At 37.2% G+C, this 24,697-nt stretch overlaps 1 protein-coding gene and 1 pseudogene across 1 annotated transcript; one reads left to right on the plus strand and one right to left on the minus strand.

Moving 5' to 3' along the window:
• Positions 1-556: 556 nt before the first annotated feature.
• Positions 557-5,034, plus strand: LOC120177126 (calcium-dependent protein kinase 28-like). Its single transcript, XM_039183357.1, has 12 exons — positions 557-1,135; positions 1,709-1,839; positions 1,986-2,027; positions 2,175-2,286; positions 2,375-2,453; positions 3,059-3,228; positions 3,515-3,641; positions 3,808-3,923; positions 4,036-4,143; positions 4,227-4,289; positions 4,397-4,570; positions 4,829-5,034. The coding sequence occupies exons 1-12, from the start codon at positions 758-760 to the stop codon at positions 4,991-4,993; spliced, it is 1,665 nt and encodes a 554-aa protein (XP_039039288.1). The 5' UTR covers positions 557-757; the 3' UTR covers positions 4,994-5,034.
• Positions 5,035-8,440: 3,406 nt separating this feature from the next.
• LOC120177041 lies at positions 8,441-24,231 on the minus strand (annotated as a pseudogene).
• Between the last annotated feature and the right edge of the window lie 466 nt (positions 24,232-24,697).

Raw genomic sequence — 24,697 nt, forward strand, 5'->3', positions numbered from 1 at the left:
AAAAAAAATTTAAATAAAGAAATGATATTTTTTTAGCTTTATATTCTTTTTTTTATTGAATTTTATTCATTTCAATTCTTTTTTATTACATTTTTATTGATTTTTTAAAAAAGTGAATAATAATTCATTTAATTTATCAATTGTAATTAAAAATTTATTTTAATATTTTATATTTTTAAATAATTAATATTAAAAGTCAATAAATATTATTAACTGTTGTTAAAAAATAATATCACACAAAAAAATAAATAAAGTTGATGTTTTTACATAAATATTATCATAATAGAAAATAATTATATATTAGACAATATTTTAATATTATTTAAAAAATTAGCACTCAAAATTTTTACACATTTTACAATATGTAAGTCCATCTTTATATAAAGGTGTTAGATCGGTAAATAAAAATTAAAATATATATGAGAGTTAATTAAAGTTAGAAAATGTGATTTTTGGATGTAATTGCCAAAAAAAAAAAAAAAAATTAACATTGCTTTTTAGTTATAAAATTAAAATATTTATACAATAAAATAAAAAGTCACTCTTCTTTTGACCAGAGCAGCGGAGGCAGCGCAAATACCATCAACCCTCTCCTTCTTACCGTCTTCCTACCTTGTTTCCTCTCTCACTGCCATTATCTTTGTCTTTGGGATTTCACATTTACCCATTTTGCTATTTATTTCATTTCCTGTTCTTTTTTCTATGGGATCTCATCTCTAAAACTCATTCCTTTACTATCTTCTTTTTTATTAGTATCATGGGAGCCTGTCTCTCCACCACCAAAGTCATTGGCTCAAGCAGCAACGCCACCGCCCACCACCGCAGACAACATCAATCCTCTGCAACCACTAATGTGAAGAAAGAGTCTCAAAAGCCAAAACACCAACAGGATCAGCAGCAGAAGCAGCAGGCGAGGAATTCTCAGCCTTTAAAGGTCAAAGGGAAACCAAGTACCAGGAAACAAACTGGGATCATCCCATGCGGAAAGCGTACGGATTTTGGGTACAATAAAGATTTTGACGAGCGATATACCATTGGGAAGTTGTTGGGACATGGACAATTTGGTTACACCTATGTTGCCACAGACAAAGCCAATGGGGATCGTATTGCTGTTAAGAAAATTGAGAAAAATAAGGTATCGTTTTTATGCTTCTGTAATCCTTTTCTTGTTCATGCTTCTGGGTTCTTGGGATCATTTTGATTCACTTCTCTTTTTGGCCACTAGTTCTCGTTCATTATTGGTTTTTTCGTGTTAATCTGCTTGGTCTTGAACGTTAAACATGGTTGTGGGAGCGTTTCCCTTCTCTGATTTGTAATCCAATGTGAAAAGTTCGTTCTTTCTCCCCCTTGACCGGTCTTAATTATAAGCATCATCATCTTAAATTTGGTAAAATTAGGTGGGGGATCTGTTACAACTTTGTTGAGCTATGAGGATTTCGCGTCCATTATTGTTCAGCTCAACAATTAGTATGGCGATCTTGTGATAGCAATTTTGGGATAGCATGATTTGACTATCATTTTAGTTGAGCTTCAATGTGAAGCTGCAACCTGCAACCTAATATATTGTTTTTGTGATTCTAATAGACAGTGAATTCAATAGAAGCATAGAAGAACATTGAATAGAAGATGATGTATTTGCACTTAATTATCTATTATAAATTCGACAAGCTTAATTTCTCTTTTGCTTTGCTTTCGTGGTACGGTACAGATGGTGCGTCCGGTTGCTGTCGAGGATGTCAAGCGGGAGGTTAAGATCTTGGAAGCCTTGAAAGGACATGAGAATGTAGTTCAGTTTTATAATGCATTTGAGGATGATTCATATGTATACATCGTTATGGAGTAAGTTTTATAAACATTGTTTCTGATGTTTAGTTCTATAAAAAATGGTGTTTTAGCTGGTCAAACAACTTTGCCTCGGTTATATGCTTTTGTATCAATCCTTCTATCTCTTGACTATATTATGTGTTGCCTCTGCTTGATGCTAGGTTATGTGAAGGTGGAGAATTGCTGGACCGTATATTGGCGAAGTAAGGGTGCTTCATTAATCTTTGAACACTAATACTGTATTTATGGTCCAAATGTAGTAATTAATTAGTACTCTACTTCTAGTCTTCTACAGATGTTTTTAATATTGTTACAACCTGTGATAACATGTTCTTACCATTTTCTATCAGAAAGGGCAGCCGCTATAGTGAAAAAGATGCAGCAATAGTTGTACGGCAGATGCTCAAAGTTGCCGCCGAGTGCCATTTGCATGGTTTGGTGCATCGTGACATGAAACCGGAGGTATGCTGAACTACATTAACATGACTTTTTCTGTTTTAGGTAGTCACGCCGCTTGCTTATGGTTCTCTTTATATTTTCCTGCCTGTAGAATTTCCTATTTAAGTCAACCAAAGAGGATTCACTTCTTAAGGCTACAGATTTTGGTTTGTCAGACTTTATCAGACCTGGTGAGTGGCAGTTGATTCATGTAGAAGTCTTTTAATTGCTCATGAAATAACTATGTATTAAAAAAAGGCACAATGATCCATCTATTGTGTAATTTGATTTTGCAAACTCTTTTCATGTTGCACTTGTTTTCTATTCACATTGTTAATGTTACTATCTATGAAACACTGGCACGGACACACCACATCCCCTGCATATCAAATATTGTACCTGTTTCTAACACGGGTTTATATGAATATGTCCAATATGGTTGGATATGGCAAAAAAAATTGGGTCTTAACACATTTAACATCCAATATTTAAGGCTATTGCAGCCTATTTACAAATATTTTTGCAAGGGAATTTAATTATCTTAATACTTATTTATGTTCTTTAAAATGTTTCATGTTAATTATATATATATATATATTAAAACTTTTTAGCATTAAAATATGATGTAGATGTTTTCCGTATCTTGCTTCTTCATGTCCATATTATTTTCAAAGTTTGTCATGTCATTGTTTCCATGTTCTGCTGTACCCGTGTGCCATGTCTGGACTTCCTAAGTTATGCTCATGCTGCAAATATCCAAGTCATGCACTCCTTAACTTTGACTTCCTATATGCAGGGAAGAGGTTTCACGATATTGTTGGCAGTGCCTACTATGTTGCTCCTGAAGTATTGAAAAGAAGGTCAGGACCAGAATCAGATGTGTGGAGTATTGGTGTAATTACCTACATTTTGCTTTGTGGGAAGCGTCCCTTTTGGGATAAGACGGAGGATGGTATATTTAAGGAGGTGTGGTACATTTTCCTACTGTGTTTGAGCATTTCAATGAATTGATGCTCTTTGTAATCCTTTATGCTTTCTTATGCATATATCCATGAGGGAAAAAAATCTGGAAATTTGTTCATCTTACTAGTTACTTTAGCTGTCTTCTTGTGCTCCCTGAATAATTATGTTTTTGCCTATTAAATGCATTGAGAATTTATATATGTTAAAGATATGCTATCTTATGGATTTATTTATTTATGTAATGTTATTATTTTCTGGAGAATTCATGTGCAAATGTCGATAAACTCAGGTTCTGAAGAACAAACCTGATTTTCATCGTAAACCATGGCCAACAATCAGCAATAGTGCTAAAGACTTTGTGAAAAAGTTATTGGTGAAGGATCCTCATGCAAGACTGACAGCTGCTCAGGCCCTTTGTATGTGTTTGCATCTCTCCTCATACAGCATTTTCCCTTTTTTTAATCTCTAAGGAAATGGATGTTACATGGAAAGTTCTCTACTAAAGCAAAGTTTCTTATTGGGTTATCATTTCATCCTTCTATTTTTCGAGAATGAATCTCTGATTGTTTTCGACTTCTCCAGCACACCCATGGGTTAGAGAAGGAGGAAATGCATCTGAGATTCCTGTTGATATATCCGTCCTAAACAACCTACGGCAATTCGTGAAGTATAGTCGATTGAAGCAGTTTGCTCTGAGGGTAGTATAGTTTTTTTTTCCTCTTGGAATATTAGCTGATTATTTATGTGAATAAGAGGCCATTGTTCTCTCCATTGTTTGTCTTTTTAAATATAATCATTATTATTGTGTAGGCATTGGCCGGTACGCTTAATGAAGAGGAGATAGCCGATCTGCGGGACCAGTTTGATGCAATTGATGTGGATAAGAATGGTTCTATTAGTCTTGAAGAGATGAGACAGGTAAACCTTTCTATTACATAACTTCTATTTTGGTTGCACTGAGCTTCTTCGTTTTTGTCCTAATAAAGATGGTTGCAGTGCAGGCTCTTGCTAAAGATCTTCCTTGGAAGCTGAAGGAATCAGGTGTCCTTGAGATTCTGCAAGCGGTGAGTACAGATTTCTTGTTTTTCATCTGAAGTTCATTCGTTTCTAATTAGTTTTTCCTCTCCATGATTTTGATTGTTGTCAAATTGTTTATTTCATATGATTTCAGATTGATAGCAACACGGATGGGCTTGTGGATTTCACTGAGTTCGTTGCGGCAGCTCTACGTGTGAATCAAATGGAAGAACATGATTGTGATAAATGGCAGTTGCGTTCACAAGCTGCTTTTGAGAAATTCGATGTAGATAGAGATGGATTTATAACTCCGGAGGAACTTAGAATGGTAATTATTGTTTTTGGTGAACTTTTTCGTCTCAGAACAAATGAAATTGTGTTCGTCCCTGCAAAATTAAGCAAACTATAGGTTTGATTTTATAATATATAGAAGCTCGAATTCATGTGTTTGTGGAGTGCACTTGCTTCCCAAGAAGCAGATGTAAATTGCTTGCAGAAGATATTTTCTATATCAACTTCCTTTATGATGAATGTTTCAAGTGTAATATTGGTGTTCTCTTGTTCATACTGTGCTACTGTTTTGCAGCACACGGGATTAAGAGGTTCCATTGACCCTTTGCTTGAGGAGGCCGACATCGATAAAGATGGAAAAATAAGCCTTTCAGAATTTCGCCGACTTTTACGAACTGCAAGCATTAGTTCACGGAATGTACCTAGTTCATCCGATCAACGGAATACACGGAAGTTGTAGTTTATAACAGAATGTTGTGAGGGCTGATCAGTGGAGAGACAGAGCAGGGAGAACGGAGAATTTTTTCTTCCAGATTTCGTGCTTTGCTTGTATCTGTGCCGGAGTATCTGTCGATCTACCTGTTTCCATCAGCATTATAGAGAACCTTATTAACTTGAGTTCATCTGTTTCAATGAATTCGATGCCTGAGAGGTCTTTGGAAAATAGGAGTTGATGTTCTCTCTGGTTGCAAGATAGCTCCAGGTATATTGTTATTCTGTGTAGTTTACCCTCAAAATTTGTAACATGTGACTGAGTAATTTATCAATGAATACATGGTGCATCTGAATTCCGAATCTGCTCATGTGTTTATAGTATCTTGTTCGTCTGCATCGAGGTTATGCACCGAATGGCGAGAATATTAGCATGAACATTAAAACAGTTGTGTGAGCAATATTACTGTGACCACAGTTTGGTGGCGGATGAGGGGTGCAGCAAAACTCCATAACTATGCTATCCAACCAACAGCGTTGCATGTCCAACTGTAGATTTTATTTGTCGCTTGCATTCAAGTGGGCAGGGGTTTTTTTCTCTCCATTCAATACAATGCTAATAACTACCAAGCAATTGCCTTGTTTTTTAATGCGAACTGACAAGTTTCTTGCTGCTTGATGCAACTTTTTCTCATCTGGAAGCAAGAAAAGGAAAGGTTGTGTGGTTATGACTGCTAATATGGCAAAGCTTTTATTCAAACTTGTGGAATGTTGGAGGCGGCTTGGCTAGTGGCCAGTCATTTTACTGCAATAATTGATCATTCACCCACCATCACAGGTGGACCTATGTATGGAGGTCGAATCTATATTTCTCGGCATGTGTAGTTTGATGAGCATGTTTTCCCATTTGCAGGTTAAGCTGCTTCCACTCATCCTTCTCCTACAAATGGTTTCCAACCGTCATTGATGTAGTGCATGGCATCAATAGGGTGCTACGTAATCAAACAGTCACAACATGCTCAACATCGCACCATGGTGAAACCGGGTCGTCTCCTCGTACTAGTAGCTCCTACTTTAGAGTGTTCGCTCCGATGTCTTCTGCTGGAGTTGTGTCTGGTGATAATATGGATGGATCCAAAGTCGCATAGTCCTTTCCCGACGAACTGACGTTTCTGGTGGTTTGCTTGTTCATGTTCACTCCACTGTTGCTGCAGATTCATCTCCTCAAGTGACTTCCCTCAATAGTTCGGATATGGATGCTACAACTGTTCTTCCTGGTAGCTCTTCTCGTCATTCTTCTTCAAATATTCATTCTATGGTCACGAGAAGCAAGGTTGGGATCTTTAAACCCAAAACCTTCTCGGTTCAAGGTGTTCTTAATAGTGAAGAACCGATCTCTATTAAACAAGCTTTGTTGTCCCATGCGTGGAAAGAAGCTATCATGACTGAATATAATGCTCTAATTGATAAGGGTACATAGTAGTTGGTGTCGCTCAATACATGCATGCGCCTTGCACTCAACACTAGGTGGCCGTGAAACACATCTTGCTTTACTTTTGTGGGACATCTTTTGTCCGACACCAGACGGTGTACCATGGTGTATGCTTTTCGCTGACGACATTGTCATTGTTGTTGAAACAAAATCTGAGTTGAATAGTAGATTGGCTACCTAGAAGACTGCTTTGGAAGAAAAAGGTCTAAGGATCAATATTGAAAAAGACAAAGTATTTATGTTCAAACTTCAGTGGGGACCAAAACGATGAAGATGTAGAAGTATGCATAGAAAGACACGTTCTCCCCTCAAAGAATTGTTTCAAGTACCTAGGGTCTATGATACATAAAATGGGGGTGTTGATGATGACGCTACACACCGTATAAAGGCGGGATAGCTAAAGTAGAGGGCCGCTACTGGAGTTTTGTGTGACAAGAAGATGCCTCTAAAACTTAAGGGAAAATTTTATAGAATGGCAATAAGACCAGCGCTGTTGTATGGATCAGAATGTTGGGCAACCAAGAAGGATCATGTAAGGAGGATAGAGGCCGCAGAAATGAGAATGCTTCGATGGACATGCGGTAGGACTCTGTGGGATATGACAACAAACTCTGCTATTAGGATGTACTTGGGGGTGGTGCCTGTTTCCGAAAAATTGAGGGAGGGAAGGCTACGGTGGTTTGGGCATGTTCTTAGGCGACTACCGTCGGATGCGGTCAAGAGGGTAGAGTCGATTACAGTCGGCGGTTCCAGAAGGAGAGGACGACCAAGGCAGAAGTAGGAAGACTGCTTGAGATATGTGGATTTAGCCCTTACAGAGGACATGACCTCTGATAGGAAATTATGGAGACTTAAGACTAGGGTAGTCGAGTAGTGTGGGTCACATCTCTAGGGTGTATCATCTATGTCTTCTTTTAATACCTTTGTAGTAATTTCCATGACTTCTACTTTTTATACGTTTCTGTTATTGGTATTTATGAAGGCTTAGAACTGGGCTTTTTATCGTAGACTTTTGTGTATCATTCTCTTCACTTTTAAATTTAGTCGGGTCTTACGTTTCTGTCTATATGCAGAGATTTTTTCGCAGGGGTTTATTTGTAGGGATTATTGCTTATTACAGACGTGCATATGATATTAATGACTGCATATGAATACTGTTCAACTATATATTTATGTATTTATTTATATATGCATTGTATTTTATCTATATTTTTAATTTTCTGACTGTCGGAAGTCTTCCACGGAAGCTACTCTCAACCTAGCGTTGGGGGCAGCCTACTATCCTACCTCCCCCTTACCCCATTGCATATGAGAATTGAGTTTTGTTGTTGTTGTTGTTGTGTTGATTATGGTTTAGTATTTATTTCACAAGGATGGATTGGGCTTATACTTGGAAGCTTTTGCGGATGCCGATTGGGCAAGCAATGTCGATGATAGTCGTTCGATATCCAGATTTTGTGTCTTTCTTGGAGGTAATCTCGTGTCTTGGGGTTCCAAGCGTCAACAGTCGGTTCTCGGTCGACTACTGAGGCTGAATACCGTGCGTTGGCTGATGTTATGACCGATGTTGTTTGGATTCAAGCCTTGTTGACAGATATGGGGATTTCGTCCTCAAGCACTCCCGTCATTTGGAGTGATAATACGAGTGCAATAGCGATGAATGCCAATCCTGTTATGCATTCTTGGTCAAAACATGTTGAATTAGGCCTTCATTTCATTCTGGAGAAGATTGCTGCTGATAGTGTTCATGTCAATTATATTCCCTCTCGACATCAAAAAGCTGATGGATTCACTAAGCCTTTGTCTCGGGCTTATTTTTCTCTGTTTCGCTGCAATCTCAATGTCTATTGTGAAATTCTGGAGTCCATAGATAGTAGGGAGAATGTTAACTATTACGTGAATAACAAATAAGTTGTTATTTGATTGTTAGGGATAGTATGCCAGCAAGGTAAGTTTGGTTTAACCGCATGGAATGTTCAAAATTTAATAGGTAACACCAGTAGGGATGGGCATAGGAACTGGATACGAGTAAGGTGGAGATACAACAACCGAAGGATCAATACCGGTCCATGGGAACATGAATCTGAGCCTTTTTTGTGATATCAGCTTGTAAAGAAGCATTTTCTTCTCTGAGCTCATTCTTCTCCTGGGTCAGCTGTTTGCAACGAAACTGTAATTGACAAAGCAACTAAAGTACACCATAATCTAATGGTTTTAATATTAAGATAACCTCACATCACATGATTCTTCAGTAAGTGATGAACACTCGGCCTTTAGTCTGTTGACTTCGGCGGTTAAATCCTTAAGGATTTGGGTCGTATCCACAAGCACGGTTACTTTATCATTCTTAGGTCTATCAGGGTCCGCATTTCAAATTGTGTATTCTCTAAATAAAAAACTTAAGATTTAGCAAAGAGTGCAATTAACAGTAATTATGCCTAATAGGAGTGTTCTTGATGTAGGGACAAATAGGATCAGAAAGTTCAAGGAGTATAAAAGAATCCGTCCAACTTTAAGGAAATAAAATTTTGAAACAAAGAACGAAGTAGGCATCGATCTGGATTAGAAGAAATGAGTTAGACACTGCAATTTCCAAGAGACCAAGTATAATGCAGTTCAAGAAAATGGAAAAAGTTTCCGAAGTTCAAGTATCCAAAACAAACTTCGACACTTCTTGAACTGCTTATGTTCACAGAAGTAAACAATATTCGAATGTTTTACGCATTTACGCACACTGCTAACTAAACATGAAACAAATTTCAAGACCTTTTACCAGCAGCTTCTAATTCATCCAAGTTTAGTAGATATTCAGAACTCAACCATGATAATTTTGTTATTAGGCATTCAAAGTTTTAATTTGCTTAGCATCAAAGCAACATCGTCCGTAAACTTGGAGTTAGGTAGCTCAAATTGTTACTGCAGTAAAGGGTGAGTTTTCCTAGTAAGACTGGTAAATTCCATTGTTGGATATATGAACTGCAAAACTACACCGTTAACACTGACTGGAAATATAAACAGTAATTAAAAGGAACAGATTTGTAAACCGTGTCGTAGTATAACCACTGTCTTAGAAACGAATTCGCCCCGATGTGTGTAATCGTTGCAGTAGGCGGACCATCCCCCGAGGTTAACACGGTCGCTCCGAATTCCGTACACCCGAAATCGGAGTTGACTGCCGGTGGTATTGCTCTTCTTATCGGAAAACACACAGAGAGAATATTTAGAAAACACCTGGAGAGTGAATTCTGAATGTTTAGAGTGAGTTGAGAAGCTGAATAAAGCCCTCTATTTATAGGCTATAAATAGGGTTAAAATCGTCCATAAAATTTCAGAATTAAATCTCTTCTTTTGTAACAGCTGAAACGTCTAGATGAACCTGACTCAAAAATTATCCAGGTTCATTCCATCATTATTCAGCTGTTATAACTCCTGAAATTATATCATGTAACCCTTGTAATTAAATCAAATAACTCCTGTAACTTCTGATATTAACAGCTTGTCTCCTCTGTACAAAGCTGGAAATCACTCCAGATACATCTTAACGTTTTTTATTTAATTTAGGAAAAGCTGTTTAATTTTTGATAACCCTCATAAACCAGCTGTTATCATTTGAAATTAAACAGTCATCAACAGCCTATAAATATCAGTTTAAATCTTTCACATTTTTCCATTTGTTTCCTTCAAAGACAAATTCCTCAAGAATTTTCTCTAAAAAGATAGTATCCGCTCGGACGTGTCGAAGACACGTATTACCACGACCACGACAACGAGCAATCTTTCTAGTGAACGTATCTGGAACTAGTACATAGTGATGATGAGCAATCATTCTCTTAGATAAGTGAAACTAGTTTGGAACTTTCTAAGATGGGGGTAAACTCATAACACACAACTAACCCCTTCATCCACCTGAGTCCTTGATGTGTAAGATATATATATACAAAAGTATATATTTGGCCATCTTACCTCAGGGTTCTAGTAAGTGTGCTAGAAAAATGACCCAACATTTTTCATAGAAGACGGCTAACCCTTATCACTTACATAGGTTATTTTATCAAGTTTATCTCAACATAACCACCCTTAAAAGGGATATGAAATAATTAAGAGCTTTTATAATAGCTCAACCTCACAAAGGGTATGGTGACTTTCTTCAAGTTCATTATAAATGAACCACCCAAACTCTGGGTTAACAAGTCATTAAGAATAAATATTCAACCTCATTTATCGATAAATTCAATAAGTCATTCTCACTAGAACCATCCAAATACTTGGATTTGAATTTATTAAGAGTTTAACAAGCTCAACCTTTTTGTCAATAAGTTCATCATTTCCTACCCACTCACTCTGGGTTATGAACTTATTAAGAATAGATATTCAGACAAAATCAGTAAATTCATCAAGTCTTTCTCACTAAGACCACCCAAAGCCTGGGCTATGAATTTATTAAGAGCACTTAAGCTCATCCTGGGCATGCACATTATTCATCATAGGGATAGGCAGTAGGAATGTGCACTATGAGTCCTTCCATGGTTTCGTTTGGCCACATGGAACTTAGATAACTAAGTTGGGTATCCACCATGAATTCTCAACCAATGGGCTTTAGACCCATCCCTCTCGACGAATCTAGGACCAGCTTCCGACTTAACCCTTCGGTAAGTGGATCTGCTAGGTTCCTTTCTGACTTCACATACTCTAAAGAGAGCACTCCATTCTTTATTAAGTGTCTAACAGATTCATGTCTTATGTGAATGTGTGTTTTCTTACCATTGTAAGCTTGGTTCTTAGCCACACATATCGCAGCTTGTGAATCACACAATAATGAAACTGGAGGAGTCGGTCTTCCCCACAATGGAATATCTGCTAACAAACTTATGAGCCACTCGACTTCTTGCCCAGCTAGGACAAGAGCTATAAACTTTGACTCCATGGTCGAACGAGCAATACAAGTCTGTTTTGATGATTTCCACGAGATTGCTGCTCCACCCAAAGTAAAAATATACCCGCTCGTAGAGCTTACCTCATCATTATCAGAAACCCAGTTGGCATCACAATATCCTTCCAGTACCGCAAGAAAGCCAACGAACTCAAATTTCCAATCCAAATTACCCTTAAGATACTTCAGTAAGAGTTTAAGAGCAATCCGGTGTTCACCATTCGGATTATGAGTATATCTAATCAGTCTACTCACAGCCTAAGCAATATCAGGTCTAGTATAGTTCATTAAGAACATTAAGCTTTCGATTAATTTAGCATATTCAGTTTGGGAAACACTACTTCCTTTATTCTTAACTAGATGTATGCTAGGGTCATAAGGAGTTCGAACAGGGATGACATCAAAACTGTCAAATTTCTTTAGCACTTTCTCTATATAATGTGCTTGTCATAAAGAAAATCCCTTCTCAGTTTTGGTAACTTTGACTCCTAAGATTACATCTACTTCTCCCAAATCTGTCATCTCAAACTTAGTGGACAATAAATTTTTAACTTTGTTAATGGACTCAATGTTAGAACTGAAAATCAACATGTCATCAACATAAAGGCTTATGATAACACATTCAGTGTCAAACATCTTCGAATACACACAAGCATCCGAACCATTCATAACAAAACTAAAACTAAGAATAGTTTTATGAAATTTTTCATACCACTGTTTAGGAGCCTGCTTAAGTCCATAGAGCGACTTTTTGAGTCTACAGACTTTGCCTTCCATACCAGGTGCTTCAAAACCTAGTGGTTGCTCCATGTAAATCTCCTCATCTAGATCTCCATTCAAGAAAGCAGTCTTAACATCCATTTGATGTACCTGCAACTTATGAATAGAGGCTAGTGCAAATAATGCACGAATCGTTGAGATTTTTGTAACGGGAGAGTATGTATCAAAGTAGTCTAAACCAAACCTTTGAGTAAACCCTTTGACGACTAACATTGCCTTGTACCGCTAAATCGAACCATCTGGCCTTAGTTTCTTCCGCAAGACCCATTTTTTGGAGATTGGTTTTAATCCCTTAGGCAAGTCAACTAATTCCCAAGTATGATTAGACATTATCAATTCTAGTTCATCATTAACAGTGCTTTTCCAAAAACTAGCATCGATAGATCTTATAGTTTCTTCAAAATTTTTAAGATCCTCATCTAACAGAAAAATTTGAGCAATATGATCTGAAATGGAGTCTAAATCATTTATCTCAGAAATAAAGGAAGTAATAAAGTCTGGTCCAAAAGAGGTTTCAACTCTTTGCCTTTTACTTCTTCTAGGCTCAAAATCAATTTGTTCAGAAGACCTAGCATGATTACTAAAAGAAGTTGATGGAATATATTCTATTTGTGTTTCAATATTTATTCTCGGTTCCTTTAAAGGAAAAGTATTTTCAAAGAAAATATCATCCCTTCACTCACAAATAGAATAATCTTGTAAAAGCATGAATCTGTATGCAGCATTATTCGTAGTATACCCTATAAACACTGCATCAACGATTTTAGGTCCGATGGTGGACTTCTTAAAGTATGGCAAACTCACTTTAGCCAGACACCCCCACACTTTCAGGTATTGTAAATTATGAGCGTATCCTTTCCACAATTAATATGGGGTAGAATCTAATTTTTTATGAAGAACTCGGTTCAAGATATGAGCTGACGATAGAATGGCTTCCCTTCACATGTTATCAGATAACCCTGAACTTATTAGTAAAGAATTCATCATCTCTTTTAAAGTTCTATTTTTCCTTTCGGCTATACCATTATATTGAGAAAAATAGAGGGCTGAAGTTTCATGAATTATGTCATTCTTTTCACAAATATCTTTTAAGAAATTATATCCATATTCACCACCTCTATCAGATCTAACCCGTTTGATTCTCCTATCTAACTGTTTTTCAACTTCTGTCTTATATATAAGAAAGAAGTTTTCAGCTTCATCTTTAGTCCTTAGGAGATAAACTTTTGTATATCTTGAATAATCATCTACAAAAGTTATGTAGTAGTGTTTTCCTCCTTTATTTTCAGTGTTTCTAAAATCTCCTAGATCAGTATGAATAAGTTCTAACAGCTCAGTCTTTCTATTAGAAACAATTTTAAAGTGAGGTCTAGTATGCTTAGCTTCTACACAAATTTCACATTTGCTAAAGCTAGTTGTGTCTAGTTTAGGCAGAACATTCATATTTATCAATTTCTTTAAAGCATAAATATTCACGTGTCCTAATCTAGCATGCCACATATAAATGGATTCAACAATATAAGCAGAAGTGGTAGCTTTATATTCATTAAATTTAGTTTCTATGACAAATAAACCATTGCTTAAAAACCCTTTCACAACATAATCACCATTTCGGGAAAGTACAAGTTTATCTGCCTCAAAAACTAACTTAATGCCTGCCATATTCAAAATCCCACCACTTATCAAATTTCTACGCAAGGTAGGTACATACATAACATTATTTAAAGCCAGAGGTTTACTAGAGGTCAGCTTGAGTAAAACTTTTCCTTTGCCTAGCACTTCAGAGCTGCTAGAGTTCCCCATGTACATACATTCACCTACGTTCCAATCCTCGAATTCGGTGAAAAACTCATTCCTTGCGCAGAAATGCATTGAAGCGCCAGTGTCAACAACCCATTCTGAACTATTTTCCACCATATTGACTTCTGAGACCACCACAGCAATGATCTCATCATCTTCTTCTACAGCATGCATCTGTGGCTTGTTGTCATTCTGACGGTCTGAGCGGTGTTGGCATTGGTAAGCTTTGTGGCCGGGTAAACCGCATACATAACACTTGATCGTCTTTCTTTCAGGTTTGACATTTCTTTACTTCTTAAAGTTGGTAGCCTTCTGAGGTTTCATCTTCTTGTCTTGATTCACACGTTTCATAATCTTCTTAAATTTAGACTCAAACAAGTTTGCTCTAAAAGATAAATTACTCATAGAATTAGTAAGCTTATCTTTTAAATGGTTGGCTTCTTCAATCTTCATATGGCCCACGAGCTCTTCAAGCAAAATTTCTCTCTTCTTATGCTTAAGAGAGTTGCGGTAGTCAGACCAGGACTTGGGCAGCTTCTCAATGAGAACATTGGCTTGCAGCACCTCGCACATTTGTATCCCTTCGGCAATGATGTCAGTGACTAGATTCTCATAGTCATGGACTTGATCCATTATCGGCTTGTCATCAGTCATCTGGAATTTGAGCCATTTGCCGACAACGTACTTCTTGATTCCAGCATCGTCCGCACCATACTTTTTATCGAGAGTATCCCATATTATCTTGACACTCTTTTCTCTAAGAAACATAACAAATAATTTATTTGACATGTGACTGAGCAGATGTCCTCGCACCGTTTGGTTGTCTTTCTCGTACTTCTCGTAGGTAGTGAGTGTAGCAGCGGCAGCTGCTAAGGTATCATCATTGAGGACCACATCAGCATCATTACCGGTAGCTGGAGTTAGCGGCATGGTAGTTGGTGGCTTGAGTAGGACGTATTAAAGATCAAGTTACTCGAAGAATATCAGGATTCTTTGGGACCACCTTCTATAATTCTTTCAATCAAGTGCATCGAGCTTGGAAAGATTGGGTATTAGTTTGCTCAAAGGTGTTGACATGATTGCAGTATATAGATTTCATTTCTAAATTCTTGGATATATGAACTGCAAAACTACACCGATAGCACTGACTGGAAATATAAATAGAAATTAAAAGGAATATATTCGTAAACCATGTCCTGGTATAACCACTGCCCCCGATATGTGTAATCGCTGCAGTAGGCAGACCGTCCCCCGAGGTTAACAGGGTCTCACCGAATTCTGTACACCCGAAATCAGAGTGGACTGTCGGTGGTATTGCTCTTCTTATCGGAAAGCACACGGAGAGAATATTTAGAAAACCCTTGGAGAGTGAATTCTGAATGTTGAGAGTGAGTTGAGAAGCTGAATATAGCCCTCTTTTGTAACAGCTGAAACGTCTAGATGAACCTGACTAAAAAATAGTCCAGGTTCATTGCATCATTATTCAGCTGTTATAACTCCCAAAATTATATCATGTAACCCCTGGAAATAAATCAAATAACTCATATAACTCCTGATATTAACAACTTGTCTCCTCTGTACAAAGCTGGAAATCAGTCCAGATACATCGTAACGTTTTTGATTTAATTTAGGAAAAGTTTAATTTCTGATAACTCTCATAAACCAGCTGTTATCATTAGAAATTAAACAGTCCTCAGCAGCCCATGAATATCAGTTGAAATCTTTCACATTTTTCCATTTGTTTCTTTCAAAGAGAAATTCCTCAAGAATTTTCTCTAAAACGATAGTATCCGCGCAAACGTGTCGAAGACATGTATTACCACGACCACGAGCCGAGCCGAGCCGAGCCGTGCCGTGCCGTGCCGAGCCGAGCCGAGCCGAGCCGAGCCGAGACGGACGGTGGTGGTGCGTGAGAGTCCCCCTTGTTCTCTTTCACTCAACAAGGAAGTGGGAATTCCAAACCATAAATACCCATTCCCAGTAGTGTTTCCAATAATATGTGGGATTGAGCATTACCAACATTCCCCCACTAATGCGAAAGAATTCTTCTGAAACTCGAAAATAGACTTTCCAGAAGAGCAATAACGAGATTAGTTGCTTAAGCACTAGTGAACGTATCTGGAACTAGTACATACTGATGATGAGCAATCCTTCTCTTAGATAAGTGAAACTAGTCTGGAACTTTCTAAGAAGAGGTAAACTCATAACACACAACTAACCCCTTCATCCACCTGTGTCCTCGATGTGTAAGATATATATATATATATATACAAAAGTATATATTTGGCCATCTTCCCTCAGGATTCTAGTAAGTGTGCTAGAAAAATGGCCCAACATTTTTCATAGAAGGCGGCTAACCCTTCTCACTTACATAGGTTATTTCATCAAGTTTATCTCAACAGAAACCACCCTTAAAAGGGATATAAAATAATTAAGAGCTTTTATAATAGCTCAACCTCACAAAGGGTATGGTGACTTTCTTCAAGTTCATTATAAATGAACCACCCAAACTCTGGGCTAAGAAGTCATTAAGAATAAATATTCAACCTCATTTATCGGTAAATTCAATAAGTCCTTCTCACTAGAACTATCCAAATACTAGGATTTGAATTTATTAAAAGTTTAACAAACTCAACCTTTCTGTCGGTAACTTCATCATTTCCTACCCACTCACTCTGGGTTATGAACTTTTTAAGAATATATATTCAACCAAAATCAGTAAATTCATCAAGTCTTTCTCACTAAGACCACCCAAAGCCTGGGCTATGAATTTATTAAGAGGACTTAAACTCATCCTGGGCATGCACATTATTCGTCATAGGGATAGGCAGTAGGAATGTGCACTATGAGTCTTTCCATGGTTTCATTTGGCCACATTTAACTTAGATAACTAAGTTGGGTATCCACCATGAATTCCTCAACCAATGGGATTTAGACCCATCCCCCTCGACGAATCTAGGGCCAACTTTTGACTTAACTCTTTGGTAAGTGGATCTGCTAGGTTTCTTTCCGACTTCATATACTCTAAAGAGGGCACTCCATTCTTTTTTAACTGTCTAACAGATTCATGTCTTATGCGAATGTGTCTTTTCTTACAATTGTAAGCTTGGTTCTTAGCCACATATATTGCAGCTTGTGAATAACACAATAATGAAACCAGAGGAGTCGGTCTTCCCCATAATGGAATATCTGCTAACAAGCTTCTGAGCCACTCAGCTTCTTGCCCAGCTAGGTCAAAAGCTATAAACTCTGACTCCATGGTAGAACAAGCAATACAAGTATGTTTTGATGATTTTCACGAGATTACTGCTCCACCCAAAGTAAAAACATACCCGCTCGTAGAGCTTACCTCATCATTATCAGAAACCCAGTTAGCATCCCAATATCCTTCTAGTACCGTAGGAAAGCCAACGAACTTAAGTTTCTGATCCAAAGTACCCTTAAGATACTTCAGTAAGCGTTTCAGAGCAATCCAGTATTCACCATTCAGATTATGAGTATATCTACTCAGTCTACTCACAGCATAAGCAATATCAGGCCGAGTATAGCTCATTAAGAACATTAAGCTTCTGATTAATTTAGCGTATTCAGTTTGGGAAACGCTACTTCCTTTATTCTTAACTAAATGTATGCTAGGGTCATAAGGAGTTCGAACAGGGACGACATCAAAACTGTCAAATTTCTTTAGCACTTTCTCTATATAATGTGCTTGACATTTAGAAAATCCCTTCTCAGTTTTGGTAACTTTGACTCCTTACATCTACTTCTCCCAAATCTGTCATCTCAAACTTAGTGGACAAGAAATTTTTAACTTTGTTAATGAACTCAATGTTAGAACTGAAAATCAACTTGTCATCAACATAAAGGCTTATGATAACACATTTAGTGTCAAACATCTTCGAATACAAACAATCATCCGAACCATTCATAACAAAACTAAAACTAAGAATAGTTTAATGAAATTTCTCATACCACTGTTTAGGAGCCTACTTAAGTCCATAGAGCGACTTTTTGAGTCTACAGACTTTGCCTTCCATACCAGGTGCTTCAAAACCTAGTGGTTTCTCCATGTAAATCTCCTCATCTAGATCTCCATTCAAGAAAGCAGTCTTAATATCCATTTGATGTACCTACAACTTATGAATAGAGGCTAGTGCAAATAATGCACGAATCGTTGAGATTTTTGTAACGGGAGAGTATGTATCAAAGTAGTCTAAACCAAACATTTGAGTAAACCCTTTGACATCTAACCTTGCCTTGTACCGCTAAATCGAACCATCTGGCCTTAGTTTCTTCCGCAAGACCCATTTTTTGGAGATTGGTTTGAATCCCTTAGGCAAGTCAACTAATTCCCAAGTATGATTAGACATTATCGATTCTAGTTCATCATTAACAGCGCTTTTCCAAAAACTAGCATCGATAGATCTTATAGTTTCTTCAAAAGTTTTAAGATCCTCATCTAACAGAAAAATTTGAGCTATATGATCTGAAATGGAGTCTAAATCATTTATCTCAGAAATAAAGGAAGTAATAAAGTCTGGTCCAAAAGAGGTTTCAACTCTTTGCCTTTTACTTCTTCTAAGCTCAAAATCAATTTGTTCAGAAGACCTAGTAGGATTACTAGAAGAAGTTGATGGCATTTATTCTATTTGTGTTTCAATATTTATTCTCGGTTCCTTTAAAGGAAAATTATTTTCAAAGAAAATAGCATCCCTTGACTCACAAATAGAATAATCTTGTAAAAGCATGAATTTGTATACATCACTATTTGTTGCATACCCTATAAACACTGCATCAACAGTTTTAGGTCTGATTGTGGACTTCTTAAAGTCTGGAAAACCCACTTTAGCCAGACACCCCCAGACTTTCAGGTATTGTAAATTAGGAGTGTATCCTTTCCACAATTCATATGGGGTAGAATCTAATTTATTATGAGGAACTCGGTTCAAGATATGAGTTGACGATAGAATGGCTTCCCCCTACATGTTATCAGATAACCCTGAACTTATTAATAAATAATTCATCTTCTCTTTTAAAGTTCTATTTTTCCTTCTGGCTATACCATTTTGTTGAGGAAAATAGGGGGCTGAAGTTTCATGAATTATGCCATTCTTTTCACAAATATCTTTTAAGAAATTAGATCCATATTCACCACCTCTATTAGATCTAACCCATTTGATTTTCCTGTCTAACTGATTTTCAACTTCTTCCTTATAAATAAAAAAGAAGTTTTCAGCTTCATCTTTAGTCCTTAGGAGATAAACTTTTGTATATCTTGAATAATCATCTACAAAAGTTATGTAGTAGTGTTTTCCTCTTTTACTTTTAGTGTTTCTAAAATCTGTTAGATCAGTATGAATAAGTTCTAACAGTTCAGTCTTTCTATTAGAAACAATCTTAAATGATGTCTAGTATGCTTAGCTTCTACACAAATTTCACATTTGTTAAAGCTAGTTGTGTCTAGTTTAGGCAGAACATTCATATTTATCAATTTCTTTAAAGCATGAATATTCACGTGTCCTAATATAGCATGCCACATATAAATGGATTCAACAATATAAGAAGAAGTGGTAGCTTTATATTCATTAAATTGAGTTTCTATGACAAATAAACCATTGCTTAAAAACACTTTCCCAACATAATCACCATTTCGGGAAAGTACAAGTGTATCTGCCTCAAAAACTAACTTAATGCCTTATTCAGAAGCCCACCACTTATCAAATTTCTACGCAAGGCAGGTACATACAAAACATTATTTAAATCCAGAGTTTTACCAGAGGTCAACTTGAGTAAAACTTTGCCTTTGCCTAGCACTTCAGAGCTGCTATAGTTCCCCATGTACACACGTTCACCTACATTCCCATCCTCGAATTCGGTGAAAAACTCATTCCTTGCGCAGAAATGCTTTGAAGCGCCAGTGTCAACAAGCCATTCCGAACTGTTTTCTACCAGTTTGACTTCTGAGACCACCACATCAATGATCTCATCATATTCTTCTACAACGTGCATCTGTGGCTTGTTGTCATTCTAGCGGTTTGAGCGGTGTTGGCATTGGTAAGCTTTGTGGCCGGGTAAACCGCAGATATAACACTTGAGCATATTTTTTTCAGGTTTGGCCTTTCCTGACTTCTTGAAGTTGGTAGCCTTCTGAGGTTTCGTCTTCTTGTCTTGATTCCCACGTTTCATGATCTTCTTAAATTTAGACTCAACCAAGTTAGCTCTAAAAGATAAATTACTCTTAGAATTAGTAAGCTTATCTTTTAAACAGTTGGCTTCTTCAATCTTCATATGGCCCACAAGCGAAATTTCTCTCTTCTTATGCTTAAGAGAGTTACGGTAGTCGGACCAAGACTTGGCAGCTTCTCAATGAGAACATTGTCTTGCAGCACCTCGTACATTTGCATCCCTTTGGCGATGATGTCAGCGATTAGGTTCTCATAGTCATGGACTTGATCCATTATCGGCTTTTCATTAGTCATCTGGAATTTGAGTCATTCGCCGATAACGTACTTCTTGATTTTAGCATCGTCTGCACCATACTTTTTATCGAGAGTATCCCATATTGTCTTGGCACTCTTTTCTCTAAGGAACATATCAAATAATTTATTTGACATGTGACTGAGCAGATGTCCTCGTACCGTTTTGTTGCCTTTCTCGTACTTCTTGTAGGTAGCGAGTGCAGCAGCGGCAGTTGCTAAGGCATCATCATTGAGGACCTCATCAGCATCATTACCGGTAGCTGGGGTTGGCGGCATAGTAGGTGATGGCTTGAGCAGGACGTAGTCAAGATCAAGTTACTCGAAGAATATCAGGATTCTTTGGGACCACCTTCTATAATTCTTTCCATCAAGTACATCGAGCTTGGAAAGATCGAGTATCAGTTTTCTCAAAGGTGTTGACATGATTGCAGTATATAGATTTCGTTTCTAAATTGTTCGATATATGAACTGCAAAACTACACCGTTAGCACTGACTGGAAATATAAACAGTAATTAAAAGGAACAAATTCATAAACCGTGTCGTGGTATAACCACTGCTTTAGAAACGAATTCGCCTCGATATGTGTAATCACAGCAGTAGGCGGACCGTCCCCTTAGGTTAACACTGTAGCTCCGAATTCCGTACAGCCAAAATCAGAGTGGACTACCGGTGGTATTGCTCTTCTTATCGGAAAGCACACAAAGAGAATATTTAGAAAACCCTTGGAGAGTGAATTCTGAATGTTGAGAGTGAGTTGAGAAGCTGAATATAGCCCTCTATTTATAGGCTAGAAATAGGGTTAAAATCGTCCATAAAATTTCAGGATTAAATTTCTTCTTTTTTAACACCTGAAACGTCTGGATGAACCTGACTAAAAAATAGTCCATGTTCATTGCATCATTATTCAGCTGTTATAACTCCAGAAATTATATTATGTAACCCCTGGAATTAAATCAAATAACTCATGTAACTCCTGATATTAACAGCTTGTCTCCTCTGTACAAAGCTGGAAATCAGTCCATATACATCTTAACGCTTTTAATTTAATTTAGGAAAAGCTGTTTAATTTCTTATAACTCTCATAAACCAGCTGTTATCATTTGAAATTAAACAGTCATCAGTAGCCTATAAATATCAGTTGAAATCTTTCACATTTTTCCATTTGTTTCTTTCAAAGAGAAATTCCTCAAGAATTTTCTCTAAAAAGATAGTATCCGCGCGGATGTGTCGAAGACACGTATTACCACGACCACGAGCCGAGCCGAGACAGACGACGGCGGCGGCGGTGCGCGAGAGTCCTCCTTGTTCTCTTTCACTCAACAAGAAAGTGGGAATTCCAAACCATAAATACCCATTCCCAATAATGTTTCCAATACTATATGGGATTGAGCATTACCAACATTCCCCCACTAATACGAAAGAATTCTTCTGAAACTCGAAAACAAACTTTCCAGAAGAGCAATAACGAGATTAGTTTCTTAAGCACTAGTGAACGTATCTGGAACTAGTACATAGTGATAATGAGAAATCATTCTCTTAGATAAGTGAAACTAGTCTGGAACTTTCTAAGATGGGGGTAAACTCATAACACACAACTAACCCCTTCATCCACCTGAGTCCTCGATGTGTAAGATATATATATACAAAGGTATATATTTGGCCATCTTACCTCAGGATTCTAGTAAGTGTGCTAGAAAAATGGCCCAGCATTTTTCATAGAAGGCGGCTAACCCTTCTCACTTACATAGGTTATTTCATCATGTTTATCTCAACATAAACCACTCTTAAAAGGGATATGAAATAATTAAGAGCTTTTATAATAGCTCAACCTCACAAAGGGTATGTTGACTTTCTTCAAGTTCATTATAAATGAACCACCCAAACTCTGGCCTATGAAGTCATTAAGAATAAATATTCAACCTCATTTATCGGTAAATTCAATAAGTCCTTCTCATTAGAACCAACCAAATACTTGGATTTGAATTTATTAAGAGTTTACCAAACTCAACCTTTCTGTCGGTAACTTCATCATTTCCTACCCACTCACTCTGGGTTATGACCTTATTAAGAATAGATATTCAGCCTACATCGGTAAATTTATCAAGTCTTTCTCACTAAGACCACTCAAAGCCTGGGCTATGAATTTATTAAGAGCACTTAAACTCATCCTGGGCATGCACATTATTTGTCATAGGGATAGGTAGTAGGAATGTGCACTATGAGTCTTTCCATGGTTTCGTTTAGCCACATGGAACTTAGATAACTAAGTTGGGTATCCACCATGAATTCCTCAACCAATGGGCTTTAGACCCATCTCCCTCGACGAATCTAGGACCGGCTTCCGACTTAACCCTTTGGTAAGTGGATCTGCTAGGTTCCTTTCCGACTTTACATACTCTAAATAGAGCACTCCATTCTTTATTAAGTGTCTAACAGATTCATGTCTTATGCGAATGTGTCTTTTCTTACCATTGTAAGCTTGGTTCTTAGTCACACATATCGCAGCTTGTGAATCACACAATAATGAAACCGGAGGAGTCGGTCTTCCCCACAATGGAATATCTGCTAATAAGCTTCTTGCCCAGCTAGGTCAAGAGCTATAAACTCTGACTCCATGGTAGAACGAGCAATACAAGTCTATTTTGATGATTTCCACGAAATTGCTACTCCACCCAAAGTAAAAACATACCCGCTCGTAGAGCTTACCTCATCATTATCATAAACCCAGTTGGCATCACATATCCTTCCAGTACCGCAGGAAAGCCAACGAACTCAAGTTTCCAATCCAAAGTACCCTTAAGATACTTCAGTAAGCGTTTAAGAGCAATCCATGTTCACCATTCGGATTATGAGTATATCTACTCAGTCTACTCACAACATAAGCAATATCAGGTTGAGTATAGTTCATTAAGAACATTAAGCTTCCGATTAATTTAGCATATTCAGTTTGGGAAACACTACTTCCTTTATTCTTAACTAGATGTATGCTAGGGTCATAAGGAGTTTCAGCAGCCTATAAATATCAGTTGAAATCTTTCACATTTTTCATTTGTTTCTTTCAAAGAGAAATTCCTCTAAAAAGATAGTATCTGCGCGGAAGTGTCGAAGACACGTACTACCACGACCACGAGTCGAATGGCGGCGGCGGCGGGCGCGAGAGTCCCCCTTGTTCTCTTTCACTCAACAAGGAAGTGGAATTCCAAACCATAAATACCCATTCCCAATAGTATTTCCAATACTATATGGGATCGAGCATTACCAACATCCATTGCCATAAATTTACCTAGTGTGTTCCCCAACTCAAGAAACTGCTCATTCAACCTGTCCCTCCTCGATTTTTCACGGTCTGCCTTCTAAGCTCTCCTTGCAGATATTGAAGCCTTACCTTCCATATCCTGCCTTTGCCTGCCAAATAAACAATGGATGCCCGTAGTAATTACTTTCGGTTGTGGAAGATTGACCAACACTAAATAAGTATGAAAATCAAACGGTGGAATAAGCAAGAAAGAAGAGAAATTTAAGATGAAGAAGGAAAGAAAAATCTGGGTTCCGGGTCAAAATCTGCAGCCACAGTTTTAGTGAAATCGTTAGGCTTGATGACCCATTGCTGATTAAGCTTGCATCTAAAGCTATAAATCGAGCTAGGGTTCAAAACTGGTTTTCTTTTAGATTGAAGCTGTTGATCCAAAACTATCTTCTTTCTTGTCGGTAAATTCTGAAATAGGAACGAAGAGGGAAAACACGACAAAACTAACGTGTTCTCCACATGCCGAAACATGTTCATGGGGCCTGCGGACTAAATTAAATAATTCACTAAAGGGCAGGTTTTTCAAATGGTTAGCAAGTTTCCTTGGATCTATTTGACTTTTAATTTAATTGTTGGAAAATGTTATAGGGTTAATCACAACATACACTCCAAACTATGGCATAGATTTTAAATTGATCTCAAATATAAAATATTTTAATTGAATCTTTAAATTACCGAAATTATATCAGTTAAGTCATCCTGTCATCTGTAAGTTGAACTAAATTTAATAATTAAATTAAGTATGAGAGTAAGTATATTTAAAATACATTGATCATTTTTAATTAAATGTTTATGCTCTAATCGAATAGACAACTTAAATATAATATATTCAAAAGAAAAAGGAAATGACGTTAAATTTTAATGATACTATCTGTTAAGTACAAATTGTCCATATAATAAGTATGGTCAAAGATCAAGCTAAAAATATATAAAAGGGGGCGAA

The sequence above is a fragment of the Hibiscus syriacus genome, unplaced genomic scaffold (assembly GCF_006381635.1).
Source record: "Hibiscus syriacus cultivar Baekdansim isolate YM2019G1 unplaced genomic scaffold, ASM638163v2 tig00112281_pilon, whole genome shotgun sequence".
Lineage (NCBI taxonomy): Eukaryota > Viridiplantae > Streptophyta > Magnoliopsida > Malvales > Malvaceae > Hibiscus > Hibiscus syriacus.

Coding starts and splice junctions, on each gene's coding strand:
- LOC120177126 (XM_039183357.1), top strand. CDS start 758: ATGGGAGCCTGTCTCTCCACCACCAAAGTCATTGGCTCAAGCAGCAAC. Junction 1,840..1,985: donor TATGTATACATCGTTATGGA/GTAAGTTTTATA, acceptor GCTTGATGCTAG/GTTATGTGAAGGTGGAGAAT. Junction 3,924..4,035: donor TGAAGCAGTTTGCTCTGAGG/GTAGTATAGTTT, acceptor ATTATTGTGTAG/GCATTGGCCGGTACGCTTAA.